This window comes from Desmodus rotundus, chromosome 11 (genome assembly GCF_022682495.2).
Source record: "Desmodus rotundus isolate HL8 chromosome 11, HLdesRot8A.1, whole genome shotgun sequence".
In the NCBI taxonomy this organism is placed as follows: Eukaryota; Metazoa; Chordata; class Mammalia; order Chiroptera; family Phyllostomidae; genus Desmodus; species Desmodus rotundus.
The window spans coordinates 4,948,333-4,964,959 of record NC_071397.1 but is presented as its reverse complement, the minus strand read 5'-3'; the positions used below and the strand labels follow the sequence as shown (position 1 = coordinate 4,964,959).

Here is a 16,627-nt window from a genome sequence, read left to right as displayed (position 1 = left end):
TCTGGAGCCCCAAGAAATTTCTGGAGCTCTTATAGAACTCCCACACGGACTTGCTCAGACTCACTCCCTCTGAGCTCCAGCACTGGGGTATCAGCTTGAAAGGCACCAGTGGCATACAGGGAGGAACTGAAGTGTCTGACATCAAGGCGAGACCTGGGGGACAGCTTTCACCCACAAAGAAAGGTAGGCAGAGGTTTTTCTGAACCCTCCCCTGACAGAGCCACAGAGCCAGCAGGTGGCATATCCGAGACTCCATCAACCTGGCCAACACCGTTTGCCCTACCCTGGAGATCCCCTGAGGCTCCATGCCACCCAACTTACAGGACTACCCAAGCTGTTAAAAAGACTTTTCCACCTGAAATGCTGATCTTGGCTCATGCTTCACAACTTCCTGAATCCTCTCAAACAAGCAACAGCTAGGCTCAGTGAGCCTCCAGCCCAGATACCTCTTACTAAGTGGCCCCAGGCTGGGCACTAGCAGCAGCCTGTCTAGATTCAGAGCTTGGCTTTGCCTGGGAATCTCCAAGGCCAGCACAAGTAGTAGCCATCTCAGACTGCTTTATAGCCCAGGCAGGGTGGCTCTGGACAACACAGGTGGGGGCTAAAATGGGCTTGTACCATGAGAGAAACCCCAGAGTCTGCACACACAGCGGACAGCTGCATACCACCCTGGAGCACCACCATCCTGCCCTCGCACAACTCATCCTCCATGGAGGGTGGTGATTCGTTGTGAGTGGTCAAGCCAGTCCTTGCAGCTGACTGGCCTGGCTAAATCCCTCCCGCTGATCTGCCAACAGCAACCAAGGCTCAACTACAAGAGAAGGGTGTACTCAGCCCATATGAAGGGTGCACCTTGAATACCCAGCTTGGGTGATGGGGGAGGCTATGCCACTGGACCCTACAGGACATCTACTACCAAGACTACACTACCAAGACAGGGATCCATAGTAGCTCTACCTAATGCATAGAAACAAACACAAGGAGGCTACCAAAATGAGGAGAAAAGAAAAACATGGCCCAAATGAAACAACAGATCAAAACTCCAGAAAAAGAACCAAAGGGAGATAAGGAATCTATCAGATGCAGAGTTCAAAACACTTGTTATAAGCATGCTCAAGGAACTTAATGAGGACTTCAGCAGCATAAAAAGTATCCAGTCATAAATGAAGGATACACTAATTGAAATAAAGAACAATTTACAGGGAAACAACAGTAGAGTGGATGAATATAGTAGAGAATCAAATCAATGATTTGGAACATAAGGAAGAATAAAACAACCAATCAGAAAAATAAGACAAAAAAGAATCCAAAAGAATGAGGACAGGCTAAGGAGCCTCTGGGACAACTTCAAGCATTCCAACATTTGCCTCATAGGGATGCGAGAAGGAGCAAGAAATTGGAAATCTATTTGAAAAAATAGTGAAAGAAAACTTCCCCAATTTGGTGAAGGAAATAGACATGCAAGTACAGGGTACACAGAGAGCCCGAAACAAGATGGATGCAAAGAGGCCCACTCCAAGACACATCAAAATGTCAAAGGTTAAAGATAAAGAGCGACTCTTAAAAGCAGCAAGAGAAAAGAAGTTACTTATGTATAGGGAAGTTTCCATAAGACTGTCAGCTGATTTCTCAAAGAAACTTTGCAGGAAATATTCAAAATCATGAAAAGCAGGGACCTACAGCCAAGACTGCTCTACCCAGCAAAGCTATCCTTTAAAAACAAAGGGCAGATAAAGAGCTTCCTGGACAAGAAAAAACTAAAGGAGTTCATCATCATCAAAACATTATTATATGAAATGTTAAAGGAACTTATTTAAGAAAACGAGATCAAAACTATGAACTATAAAATGGCAATAAATACATATCTTTCAACAATTGAATCTAAAAGACAAACTAAGCAAACAAGAACAGAGACAGAATCATGGATACCGAGAGGATTTTGATGATTCCCAGATGGGAGAGGGGAGGGGGAGAATGGGTGAAGAAGTGAGGGGATTAATAAGTATGAATAGGTAGTTACAGAATAGCCATGGGGATGTAAAGTACAGCATAGAGGATGGAGTAGCCAAAGAATTTATACATATAACCCTCGGACATGAACAGTGGTGTGGGGATTGCCTGAGGAAGTGAGGAGTGCTAGGCGGAGGGGGGCAAAGGGGGAAAATTTAGGACAATTGTAATAGCATAATTAACAAAATACAATTTAAAAAAAGGAAAAGAAAAACAACTTGACTTACTTTTTGGTGAGCCGAGGGTCCAGAGGAGGGTGCTGTGCTCCATACACAGGCTGGATGCTAAAAGCAAGAGAAAAGGAAGAAGTAAATTGTCAGGACACTAATTATGTTTGATGAGTACCATCTACATCACAAAATTGGAAGGGACTTTGGGAAACAGATTGCCTCCAAGATCAACTATATCCAATCCAGCCACAAAAGACAGTGGGGGGGGGGAAAAACCAGTCTGACAATGTTCACCTTCCCTTGGTGAAGTTTTAGGGCCTTACATATCTGATGTCAGGAAGTCCTATCTGTAAAAAAAGGTAGCACGTAAAGGTAACAGGCTTTAGCGCTGAAAAGCAGAGCTCACATGTCAGTTCTGGCATCTATAAACTTGCACCAAATTACCTGACCACTTTGAATCTGTTTTCTCATCTGTAAAACAAAAGTACAATATTACCTATCCCAATGGATCACTTGGGCTCAAAGACAATGGAACAATACTACATATCAAGGAAAGGTGACCCAAGGAACTCTCACACATTGCGGATGGGGGTATAAAGTAATGCAACCCACTTAAAAAACAGTTTGGCCATATCTAGGAAACACAAAATGTATATACACTAAGACCCAGCATTTTCACTCCCAAATACACAAATCTGTGTACCAGGAGACATATGAAACTATTCATAGCATTTTGGTTCCTTTAGCCCCAAACCAGAGATAATCCAAGAATCCATCAACAAAGAAATATATGGTAATATGTTCATATAATAGAATACTACACAGCAATTTTTATATGTTTTAAATATATTTTATTGATTATGCCATTACAGTTGTCCCATTTCCTCCTCTTTATTCCATTCCACCCTGCACACCCCCTCCCACCCACATTCCCCCCCTTTAGTTCATGTCCATGGGTTGTACATCTAAGTTCTTTGGCTTCTCCATTTCCTATACTATTCTTCACCTCCCCTGTCTATTTTCTACCTACCACTTATGCTTCTTATTCTCTGTACCTTTCCCACTCTCTCCCCCTCCCACTCCCCTGTTGATAACCCTCCATGTGATCTCCATTTCTGTGATTCTGTTCCTGTTCTAGTTGTTCACTTAGTTTGTGTTTGGCTTTTTTTTTTTTAGGTTCAGTTGTGAATAGCTGTGTTTGCTGTCATTTTACTGTACATATTTTTGATGTTTTTCTTAGATAAGTCCCTTTAACATTTCATATAATAAGGGCTTGGTGATGATGAACTCCTTTAACTTGACCTCATCTGGGAAGCACTTTATCTGCCCTTCCATTCTAAATGATAGCTTTGCTGGGTATAGTAATCTAGGATATAGGTCCTTGCCTTTCAAGACTTTGAATACGTCTTTCCAGTCCCTTCTTGCCTGCAAGGTTTCTTTTGAGAAATCAGCTGATAGCCTTACGGGGAATCCTTCGTAGGTAAGTGTCTCCTTTTCTCTTGCTGCTTTTAAGATTCTCTCCTTGTTTTTAATCTTGTCTAATGGAATTATGATGTGCCTTGGTGTGTTCCTCCTTGAGTCCAAATTCTTTGTGACTCTCTAAGCTTCCTGGACTTCCTGGAAATCTATTGCCTTTGCCAGATTGGGGAAATTCTCCTTCATTATTTTTTCAAATAAGTTTTCAATTTCTTGCTCTTCCTCTTCTTCTTCTGGCACCCCTATGATTCGGATGTTGGAATGTCCTGGAGGTTCATAGGCTTCTCCTCACTTTTTTTAATTCTTGTTTCTTCATTCTGTTCTGGTTGAATGCTTCTTTCTTCCTTCTGCTCCAAACTGCTGATTTGAGTCCTGGTTTCCTTCCCGTCACTGTTAGTTCCCTGTAGATTTTTCTTTATTTCACATAATGCAAACTTCATTGCTGCGTAGGTCTTTTTTATGCTGTTGAAGTACCCAGTGAGTTCTTGAAGCATCCTGATTACCAGTGCTTTGAACTGTGCATCTGATAGGTTGGCTATCTCTTTGTTGTTTGGTTGTATTTTTTCTGGAGCTTTGATCTGTTCTTTCATTTGGGCCATTTTTTTGTCTCAGCACATCTGTTATGTAGTAAGGGGCAGAGCCTTAGGTGTTCACCAGGGCGGGGCAACTCACGCTGCTGCATTGTGATGCTGTATGTGGGGCAGGGGTCAGAGAGGGAACGAACAATACCGCTTGCTCCACTCTCTGCCAGTTTTCAATCACTTCCCCTGCTACCCTCAAGCAAATTGGGCCCTTCTGGTGCTGATTCCCTGATGGGTGGGCTTGTGTACATTCTAGGACCCTGTGGGTCTCTCCAACAAGCTCTCCTGTGAGGCTGGGAGTTTCTCCTGCTGCTGCTTCAACCCCCACAGGTGTTTTCAGTCAGAGGTTTGAGGCTTTATTTCCCCACGCTGGGACTCTGGGTTGTGTGGTCTGTCTCGCTCCCCAGTTGTTCCTCCCAGTTTATCTGCATGTGAATGTGGGACTGCTCAGGTCCGCCAACCACCACCTTGCCCCAAGTCCTCTCCTCCTGGCTGCCCATCTCCACCCTTCCTACCGGTCTGGATGAGTGTTTCTTCTTTAACTCCTTGGCTGTCGGACTTCCATACAGTTCGATTTTCTGGCAGTTCTGGTTATATTTTGTTTTTAAATTTGTTGTTGTCCGTCTTTTGGTTTTGCAAGGAGGCACAGTGTGTCTACCTACGCCTCCCTCTTGGCCAAAAACTACTACACAGCAATTTAAATATAAGTGGAGCTGCAAATAACAATGTGAATGAATCTTAGAAATGTGACGTTGAGCAAAAAAGCAGCGAAGGATAAAGTAAACACTATATGATTTCTATTTATATACGCCTCAAAAACTGGCAGGGGGTACAGACTGGATGAAAAAAGGTAGAGAGATTAGCCAAAGAACATATACGCATAGCCCATGGACACGGACAACAGTGTGGTGGGGGCCGAGGGAAGGGAGGGCAGGGTCTGGGTGGAAGTGGTCCAAGTGGGAGTGGGGGGTTGGGGGGCATCTGTAATAGTGTCAACAATAAAATAAAAAACCTTAAAAAAACTGGCAAAATTGGCTTCTCTTATTTAGGGGTGCATCCATAATGGTAACACCATAAAGAAGCAAAGAGTGACTGACATGAAAGAATGTGGTTGTCTCTGGGGAAGGAGGGAACATGGGGGCTTGTGGGGGACTCACTTCTGGGGTGTTCGTGTTGTGATCATTCATTGAGTTATCACACCACACAACTGTTTCATGTACTTTCTGTAATAGTTCACACACACAAAAAAGTGACCCAAGAATAATTATATATCAAGACATACTGCTGTTTAAGTACAAAGGTGATAAAAAACATATCTCTACATCTCAGAACTCAGGGAATATGGTTACTAGAAGGAAAACTTCAATTAATGAGATAAATGTAGAAACTATGGCAAAAGAACTAGTGGAGAGCATTTAATTAATTTAAGATAAATCTTAAATTTGAGGTTTTTTGGTTGCAGAAGAGAATGTAACAAAAAACAAACGATCCAATTAAAAAATGGGCAGAGCACCTGAAGAGGCACAGCTCCAAAGAGGACACACAGAGGGCCCAGAGCCATGTGAAACGGTGCTGAACATCACTGACCATCAGAGAGATGCACGTGAGAACCACAGGCGACATCACCCCACACCTGTCAGAATGGCTGCCATTAGTAAACGACAAACAAGTGCTGGCGAGGATGTGGAGAGAAGGGAACCCTCGTGCACCGTCGGTGGGAGTGCAGACTGTGCAGCCCCTGTGGACAGCAGTGTGGAAGTTCCTCAAAAAACTAAATGGAACTGCCTTAAGACCCAGTGAGTGAACAGGTATTACCTGGAGAATTACGGTATGAAGTTATACTTACAGACATAATCACTAAAATTAAAGGGTAAGCCTTCCAAACTAACAGAACATACACGTGCACACCCACCTCCAAAAGCGAGCACAGTCCAGTCCTTACAGTGAAACATTTTTAAAGAAAATATTAAAAATAGAACTAAGTCCAAAAATATTAATCATTCCAATAAATGTCATGGGCTGAACTTACATATTAAAAGAAAAAGAATTATCATCAACAAGGGACTGTCGAACACATTACAATACACCTGTTAAAAACAACGAGGCAGTTCTCCATCCACTGACACGAAACAAACTCTAAAACGTTCATTGAGAAAAAGAGGCAGAACAGCACGCGTGGTCTGCCACGTTTCTGCAGAGCACTTTAAAATGGAGCACACCCACAGACTCACACGGAAGTAGGTCTGCGTCCTCACAAGCACCTCTGGGAGAAGACACAAGACACTGGCAGCAAGTGGTCCGAAAGGAACCGATGACCGGAGGGCCCGGCAGCAAAGAAATGTAGTTTTGACTGAAAACCTTTTTGTACCTTTCTGAGTTAGTATCCTGTACATCTATCACTGTTTTAAGAAGTAAATTAATCTTAAGAGGGTTGGGAGGTTTAAAAGGGACAATGTATAAAAAGCCCTTTTAACACAATTGCTGGTGGGTGATAATACGAGCAGGTAGTGAGTAGATTTGCAAATGTTAGAATGCTACCCAGCACACACTCAGTGCCCCAGAAACAGTTTTCTATCTCTCTCCCATTTTTGTAATTTATTCCTTACCTGACATTTAGAAAATACAAGTTTACCATGTGCCTGATTTCACACAACAGAAGTGATCCCAAAGTTGCTTTTAAATAAAAATGTAACCAATTCAATCATTTTCACATTGATTTCTACTAAAATTCTGGAAGGAACATTCTTGTGTATAGCTCTTTAATTATGGATACATTCCCTACCTTTTTAGCTAGAAAAATCTCTACTCCCTAAACGTCCCTGTAAACAAACCGTTCCATACACTACGTGTTCCATACGAAACACAAACAATGCTACTGTAATGTGTTCACAGTTTCTTCGGCAGAGGAAAGGAGAAGGGAATATAAGAGGGATCAAAGAATAATGTGAAAGTTTGGCTTAGACAAAACAAAAATTAAAACAAACAAAAACACCAAAAGGGCCACTAATTTGTCTTTTAATATTTGCAAATACGCTCAGATGAGTGCTCTTGAACTCTCCAAGTTCACAAGCCTCTTTGTAGGTCTATATACAGATCAGAGGATAAATTTCCGGAGGATGTCAACGGGCCAGTCAGGTTGGTGACTGGGTAGAAAAACAAGACCCCTCTTATTTTTAGATCCTTAGATTCTCCCCTTAAAAGACTATTACCACTCGTCAGTAATCTATGCAGCAGAAACGCAATCTCAGTTATGTAGGCTGAAGGGCCAAAGGCCATCAATTCTATCCAGGAAGGAAAATTTAAAACCATAGTGGACTGTTTTTAAGGATGTCAGCCCAATGTGCTGGCATAGCCAGAAAGGCCGAGATAAACGATGGCCTTCATCTGCAAAGGAATCAGAGCCCGAACAGAATGTGTTAACATATTCTTGAACCAAACAGCGCTGTATCTGTACCTGGAACATTCTGTATAATTAATCAGTTTACTGAATCTCAAAAAGGACAGGCGGAAGTTAGAAAAGAGAAACCAAGATGATCACAGAGATTAAATGAAGACAGAATAAAAGCCTGGAACTTAAGATGCTCTATTTCCTGGCATTTATAATTCACCTATACCATCTCTATTCCTCCCAAATCCAAACGCAACTCTAGAGCACGCTGGCCTCTACTCCGCCTTCCAAACATACCTAAGTTACTAAATCAGGCTCTTTGCCCCACTCCCTACTCAAAATTACATCCATCACGAAACATCCCCTTCCCGTTGCACATCCCCCATTCCCCCACCATTAGACTTTCTCTGACCCTACACCAGCATCCTCCAACCCATGCATTCTCTGATTCCCTAAACACATAAATGAGGACTTATGTTGCTTTCCAAAAATAGACTTTTTAAAAGTAGACTAGATTTAGATCATAGTACAAGGCTCTTTCTGTTCAACACCTGCGTAAACTTTGAGACTTTATGGAGCTGAAGCTTCAGCAGACCCCTCCCTTCCTTCCTAGGAAGCCATTTTATTGAACCTGGCATTTTCATCCTCATTTTTTGTTTTTCCATTTTTATCTTCTATGTAAAGTATTGTTTTGCATGTTTTTAAATATACATAAATGGCATCACACCACATACATTACTTTTTGGGCTCTAAATTATAAATGCTACCTTAAATATCATTTAATTTCATGGCTAGCTGTCTGATATCCCCAGCACAAATTTAAAAAATATTTGTTCCAAAAAGGTATAAAAACCATTTAATTCAGATTTTCAAACACAAAAGTACAGAGAAAACTATAACAAAATCCATGAACACCCACTACTCTGGCTTAACAAATGTTAACATTTGTCAGATTTCTTTTTTAAAGAAATTAAAGCATGAGAGAGACTACGGAAGTCCCGACGGCAGTCCCCAGCCCCGCTTCCCTTCCTCCCAGGGGGGACCACTACCCAACGGTGGGGCGAAGTCCTCCCTCCGTCTTTACACTTTCACATACGTTCACGTCCACACATAACACACAGCACTTTTCAATGCTTTAAAACTTCACATAGAAGACTGCATACTGTACGTACCGTTCTACAGCTTGCTTTTCTCACGCAACAATGTTTGAGTGAGAAAAGCAAGCTCTGCATTTAAGTTCTTCTGATTACAAAAGTAACATATGCTTAGTGGAAAACCCAGAAAGTCACTAATACACAGCATGCTCACCGACGAAGCCACGGTGCCAAGCCGGCTTTCAGCTTCTGAAGAACAGCGGTGCATGCCTTTGTGACCCCCGCCCCCACCTGGCAGAGGGCAGCCCACCAGCAGACACCCAACAAAACTTCCTGAGCGAAGACGGGAAGGCTACAAAACCCGGGTCTGTTTTAAGCTGACTCTTGTTTTGCTAGACCCAAAAACCAGAGGCAAAGTCACTGCCTCTCAGAGAAATCACACTGCCTACGCAGAGAGAAGATCGCACAGGATGTGCTGTGACAGAGAAGAAGGAGGAGCGAAAATCCTGGTCGGCTTCTGTCACTCTCTTCAACAAGGCCAACACCACCGAATGCACTGACATAGCTTGTTTAGGTAGTGGCAGCAGTGCAAAAGCCCTGGCAGGAAAAATCAACACAGGGGTGTTTTGTTTAGCGCTGACAAAGGAGCTAAGCAAATATGGGACTAGAGCTACCCGATTTAACACCGAACGTGCTGGCAACTGGTTCAGGTTCACGCACGCACTCAGTGGAACTCTTCCAGACAGGGGGAGCCATGCTGTTTTAGTTGTAATTTAGTATCTTCACTTACTTTATCAGTAAAACACTTCCAAGCTAAGAACAGGCTGTAACATACCTGCCCAGACAGGCTAGAACCATTACGCCGAATCTACAATCAGACTCATTGTTAGGAAAAATGACCAAATAACACAGAAGGCTCCTATATAATTCAAGTGATTAGACACTTTCCTCAACTTCATTTAATGCAAAAGAGTTCCTTGACTTTAACAAACACTTTTGCTTAAAAAGAGGGAGAAGCCCTTCCCAGAAAGACTGCAAATAAGGATGTGGGAAGTGAGCCAGGCTCTGGCTCACACTTGTCTCTCCGATTCCAAGTCTCATCCACATCTTTTCACTGGAGGTGTCCACATCCTTGGACTGGATGAGGTGCTTTGACAGAGGGTGTCTCAATGACAGCAAAGATTAGGGAAGGGGGAGGGGGAAGCAGTAGTAGAGAGGGCATTAACCGGAAGTCAAGAAACCTGCAGTGTGATTTGCGGCAAGTCATCACCCCTCTCAGGCCGCAGCTTCCTCACCCACAGTGGTCTTGAGAGTCGATTCTATATACAATTCTACGGTTTCGGGATGCTCAGATGTTCTGCAGCAGGCAGGAAACCCTACCAAAAGCACCTCCCACCTGTCTACCTTCCCTATGAGTCATGCCTGGTGTGAGTGACAGAGCAAAAGAGAAATATCCAATGACACAGGCTGGAATTGGTAAGTCAAAACGTAATACTCAAATTCAGAACTGGTGAGAGCCTCAGCGTTCACTTAATCCAAACCTCTCATTTCATGGAGACGGAGACCGAGCATGGAGTTTTTAAGGACTTCGCCCTAATACCTGGCTTTTTCTCTAAGGTTATCACACTACAATCTCACCTGATTACCTAAACCAGAAGCCTGGGAATGACACCTCCTTGCCCCTCCTTCTCCCTCGCTCCCCAAATCCAATGATTTATCAAATCCTGTAGATATTCTCAAACTTGACCTCTCCTCACCACTGCCAACATGGCCTCTCCCTCTACTGACTACAGTAGCCCCTCACTGTCCTCACTCTGATCCCCAGCAGGAGTGGGAACCTCAAGTATTTGTAATATGTAAATGTATGTGGGAAGGATAATTGTCCCAGTAACTGGTGGCCTTCCTGTCACTTAGTGGGCAAGGGCCAGAGAAGTAAAACATCCTATAGTCCAAGTACAACTCAGAATTCACCCACCCAGAACAGCAGCTGTGTGTCCCCATCCCCAGGTGTCAAAAACACTGGTCCACACTATTTTCCTCAGGGCAGCCAGAAATGATATTTTTATAAATGCAAATCTGACCATTTCTCAGCTCTCATCAACCTTCTAACGGCATCCCACTGCTCTTGGGATAAAGATCAAAGTTCATAGCTTGGCCTATCTTTCCAACCACGAAGGACCTGGAAGACAGGGGGACTTCGGATTTGATCCTAACTACAAAAGAGAGGCCTGTGGAAGGGCAAGAAGAGAGCAGGAAGACCAATTAAGAGGCTACAGCAGAAGTCTAGGCAAGAGAGGACTCGGACTGATCCATGGTAGTGGGGAAAACAGCTCAGATTTGGGACATCCTTGAAGAGCCAACAGGACTTACTGATGAACTGGATGCGGCAGGAAGGGAGAGAGGAGAATCAAAACCATTGGGATTTGGGGTCTGAGGAACTTGGTGAATGAGGGGGCATTAAGTGAGATGGAAAGAATAGCTTTGCAGGAGTGGACAGATGTGGAAATCAAGAGTTCTGTTGGGATGTGTTAAGTGTGAGATGCATTAATTATTGAAGATGGCAAAAGCCCCCAGCACCAGAATTCAGGTTTCTTTCAATCAATGCAGGACTCTTTTCTCAGGGGTTCTCAAAGTGCAGCCCCCAGATTAGCAGCAGCAGGATCACTTGGAAACTTCTTAGAAGCTCAACTTCCCAGGTCCTTTCTTACAACTTCTGAATCTGAAACTCTGGAAGTGCAGCCGGCAATCTATGTTTTAACGAGCCCTCCTGGGGATTCACTGAAGTCTGAGAACCACTGCTCAAAATCACACTTCTCATAGCTAAAGAATGCCTGACACTACGGCTGTCCCACATTAGGCTCCTCTGTGCCCCCATACACCTACTGCCCAGTTCATAATAGATGTATTTTTTTCCCGACCAGCACTCACTGAGGCTCTAGACACACCACTGCTCAAATTTTTCAATTCCAGTTTCAGAAACTAAAGCAAGGGGAAGAAACAAGTATAAGTAGGAGATTCTGTGATTACAACTATCATTTTCAAAACAACTAGTATTATTGAGTATCTCCTATGTACTTTCTATGCATTATCTCATTTAACCCTCCTAACAGCCCAATGGGTTAGATACTCTGTTCCCATTTTATAGATGAAGAGACAGAGGCATGGAGAGGTTAAGAAACTTGTCCGAGGCCACACAGCTAAAAAGTAGCAGAGCTGGGATTTGAATCCAGACAATCAGGTTCCAGAGCCTGCATCTTTGTTTTTTTAGATGTAATTGACATAAACATTGTGAGAGTTTAAGGTGTACAATGTGTTGGCTTGATACATTTATATACTGCAAGTGATTACCACCAAAGTGTTAGCTAACACCTCTATCACATAATTTACCACATAATTAATAAGTCACATAATTATTTCTTTTTTTTAATGGTGAGAACAATTAAGACCTAGTCTCTTAGCAACTTCAAAGTTTTGTTGACTATAATCACTATGCTGTGCATTACACCCCCAGGATTTATTGCTGATCTACTAGCTGCAAGTTTCCACATGGTACATACGCCTCCTATCTTCCTAGGCATTCACACAAGGACTGTCTGGTGTATTAAGTAGATTGGGCTCTTATGAATAATGGGGAAAACTTAAAAGGATGTTTAATTCCACCAAGTTACCATAGATCCAGCAATTCCACTACTACATATACTCAAAAGAATGGGAGACATACATCCACACAAAAACCTGCCTGTGAATTTCACTGCATTATTCATAAAAGCCCAAAAGCGAAAACAACCCAAATGTACATCAACCAATGAATGGATAAACAAAATGAGGTATATCCATACAACAGAATATTACTTGGCCATGAAGGAATGAAATACTGATACATGATACAACAGGATGAGCCTTGAAAACATAATAAATGAAACCAAAAAAGCTCTCATATCACATTATTCCATTTATATGAAATGTCCAGAATAGGTAAATCTATACAAACAGAAAGATCAGTGGTTGCCAGGGGCAGGGGTTGGGGAGTAACTACTAATAGATATGGATTTTCTTTTGTGGGTAATAAAAATGTTCTGAAATTGGCCCTGGCTGGTGTGGCTCTGTGGGTTGAGTGCCGGCCTGCGAACTGAAAGGTCACCAGTTTGATTCCCAGTCAGAGCACACGCCTGGGTTGCCGGCCAGGTTCCCAGTTGGGGGAATGCAAGAGGCAACCGATCAATGTATTTCTTGCACATCGATATTTCTCTCCCTTTCTTTCTCCCTCCCTTCCCCTGTCTCTGAAAATAAATAAATAAATAAAGATGTTCTGGAATTAGTGGTGATGATTATGTATACAAAACCATCTATACTCTAGATGAATGTACTAAATATCTACTGGACAGTGGGTCAATTTTTATGGGATGTGAATTATATCTCAATAAAGCTGCTATTTATATCTTTTAAAGGATGTTTAATTCATTATGAACTTGGGCTTTTTTACTAAATAAAATTCCTATTTCTTGTCAGTAAAGTGCTAGATCGTGATCAAAGAAACTGAAAGTAACCTGCCATCGCTTTGAATTTTTACCTTTCAATTTGCAAAGAAGAGTAAACTAGTTTCACTTCTACGTTGTACTGTATCCAGACACAGTCATCTATGTCATTTTACCACCTAGAAGGAAGTTTTTCCTCACTAGGGTCCGAAGAATATATATGCAAAAATTCTATTATTGAGAAAATGCCCTAACACTTTAATTTTTCTTTTAATTTTTATTGTTATTCAATTACAGTTGTCTGCATTTTCTCCCCATCCCTCCACCCCACCCCAGCCAATCCCACCTCCCTCCCCTAACACTTTACTTAAATCAAAGCACTTACTACTGGGAAGTAAGGGACCAGGGGCTCCCGGGGCTTCCCTGTTAAAGCACACAGCTAACACTGCATCCCTTCAACAAGCAAGTTCTAAAAGCCAGCTGAATTGTGGCAACAGAGTAATGCCTTAAGACAGATAAACAATGAACATAAATACCTATGTAAGTTCATTCCTGAACATAAGTACATACCTGAACATGCCTTATGTTCTACATACCTGAACCTAAGTACTGGGGTAAGGATCTGAGAAACATTCTTTTAAATGTTTCTTGCTCTAATATAACAGTAATACTAGTAACTAGTACTTGTTGAGAATACACACTGTCCTTGGCTCTTTACAAATAGGTTGTTTAATTCTGTCTTCAGAGTAACCCTCAGGAAAGTATTTTAATCCTTATTTCACAGGTAAGGAAATTGAGGCCTAGAGAGATGGAGCAAATCATTTGTCCTTGATCACTCAGGTAAAAGAGTTCAAATAAAAACCCAAAACAAGTGCTGGTGAGGATGTGGAGAAAGGGGAACCTTTTGCACTGTTGGTGGGAATGCAGACTGGTACAGCCACTGTGGAAAGCAGTGTGGAGATACCTCAAAAAATTAAAACTGGATCTGCCTTTTGACCCAGCGATCCCACTTCTGGGAATATATCCGAAGGAATTCAAAACACTAACTCCAAAGAACAGAAGCACCTCTATGTTCATTGCAGCATTATTAACAATTTTCAATATATGAAAGCAGCCCAAGTGTCCATCAATAGATGAGTGGGTAAAACAACAGTGGGACATTTACACAATGGAATATTAGTCGGCCTTAAAAAAGAAGAAAATTGTACCCTTTGCGACAGCATGGATGGACCTGGAGAACATTATGCTAAGTGAAATATGCCAGGCAGAGAAAGACAAATACCATATGATCTTACTCGTATGTGGAATCTAATGAAGAAACTGACCTAACAAGCAAAACGAGAGACACTCATAGATGGAGAGCAGATGACAGCTAGCTGGCGGGGGCGGGGGGTGGCAGGGGGTAGAGGGATTGAGCAACAAGGAAAAAAGATTCATGGACAACAGTGTGTGGTGATTGCTGCGGGGAGGGAGGTATTATGGGACTAAATGGTAATGGAAAAAATACAATAAAGATTAAATTAAAAAAAAAAACAACCCAAGTCTTTCTGAACTCAGATGATCTCTTCTCTACCCCTCTATATTCCTCTTCAAAATGAAAAAGGAAGCCAGAAACTTGAAGAAACTTAAGAGATCACCCCTTTCCTACCTCACAAAAGTAGTGCTTTGAAAAGGTGGGAGTTCCTTTAGTCCCAAAGAGGAAATAAAGAAAACAAAAGATTGTCACCAAAGAGGAAATACAGAAAACAAAAGATCGTTAATAACAGCCATCAGTCAAGAGGCACGAAACACCATGCCAAGCCCCGCACCTCATATACTGCTTCCTGATTTAACAGTTTTCCCACTGATGTTGCTTACAACCTTAGGATGCCAAACCTTAATGATCTCATTATGGAAAACCCCAGAGAACACCAGTTAGTGAGACTGGAGAGCTCACTAGACCAGGAAGGAAAAGGAATCAGTTGGCAGGAAGTGGTGTTTATCTAAAAACATAGAAGTCTTTAGCATCAATATTAACACTGTAATTCCACAGTACTTTGTTTTGAAGCCATCTCTCATTCCTTTCCATTATTTTAATACTGATTTACTAAAAGCTGATTCCCACTCTATTCTCCATATCTAACAGGATCCTAAATAAAAAATAAGACTGCTATATAGCCACCAGTGACCTTCATTGCTCACGCTCTCGCTCTCTCTCTCTCTCTCTCTCTCTCTCTCTATATATATATATATATATATGCACCACAGTTCAATGAATTATCCCAGACTCAACTAGGAAAGGTGGCTTGTGTGGCACAACCAAACACGAATTCCATCACCAAGAAGAATCTAGCTGGCAGAAATCTTAAATTCACAATTGAAACATGCACTCATGCTTATGCTTCTCAGGACTCTGCCCAAACCAAACAGAAACTGTAAACCAACAACAGATTGATGGATGCACAATCACTAAGCATACACACACACACACACACACAAAAGTAGCTTAGGAGGTCTGCTCTCCAACCAAACAGCTGAAGAATGAAAAAAATTAGTGCATGAAAAAAAATTTTGCACAAAAAGAACATCACAACGCATGGGGGTTAGGAGTTGCTTGGGGTTGAACAAATCCTTAGAAAATGCTGAAGAAATAACCTCGATTCTTGGGTCACCCTGTAATGATTCATAATAGGTAAAGGCCAACTCCAGATGCAAAAAGGTCAAGTTGAGAATTTTCCTCACTTTCCCTGTTCCCCTTGCCGACAGTCCCAAGCTCCTCGCCGAGCCTCGTGCGAGTCCAGGAGAAGAGATTCGTTAGGTGCTGCGCTGGGGGAGCAAGGGAAGGGGCCATCCTTATGCGAACAACCACCTGTGCGAGATGCAGACCCCCTTGGGGGAGTTCTGTTTAAAGTGAGGCAGCTCTGGGGATGGCCCCCCTAACCCAGGACACGCACTGGATTCTCACTCAACTCCACCATCCCTCACGCCCGGACTCTGGCCACCTCCCAGCTGAGAGCAGCCGCTCTAGAGACCGCCGCCCGCAGACCCCGGTCTCTCCCCCAGCCATTGCCCGAGCTCGCTGCCTGCTCCTGGGCCTGACAACTCCCCCAGCCCAGGCTGCCCAAAGGAGCCTCCCAAGGTCGGCGGCGCCCCAGGCCCGCGGGGTTCAGGGCTTTGGATCGGAAAGGGTTTGTCCAATCCCCTCTTCCACCCTCAGCGTCCTAGGCTCACCTCCCCGGCAGCTTGGCGCTCCTCTTCCAAAATTGCTTGCTGTTCTCAGCGGCCATCGCTCTGGCCCAGGGAAGGCCTCTGGGCGGGCCAGGGGGTAACCGGCGAGACGCCCCCAGACCCCGCAATCTGAAGGCCAACCCAGGCCGCTTCCCGGCCGCCGGTCAACGGCTCCCAGCTCCTGGGAGCGCCATCTTGGATGTGGGCATGCCCCCCAATCCAGCGC

At 43.1% G+C, this 16,627-nt stretch overlaps 1 protein-coding gene across 2 annotated transcripts in view; it reads right to left on the bottom strand.

Annotated features, from left to right (window-relative positions):
* The window catches only part of TBC1D22B (TBC1 domain family member 22B), a 75,716-nt gene extending 59,108 nt beyond the window's left edge, over positions 1 to 16,608 (bottom strand). For both annotated transcript variants that reach the window (XM_024558122.3, XM_053914335.1), the window contains exons 1-2: positions 16,405 to 16,608; positions 2,238 to 2,294 (exon numbers count right to left, since the gene is read on the bottom strand). In XM_024558122.3, the coding sequence (XP_024413890.2) occupies positions 2,238 to 2,294; positions 16,405 to 16,460 (113 nt within the window). In that variant the 5' untranslated portion in view covers positions 16,461 to 16,608. The remainder of the gene's footprint in view (positions 1 to 2,237; positions 2,295 to 16,404) is intronic.
* Between the last annotated feature and the right edge of the window lie 19 nt (positions 16,609 to 16,627).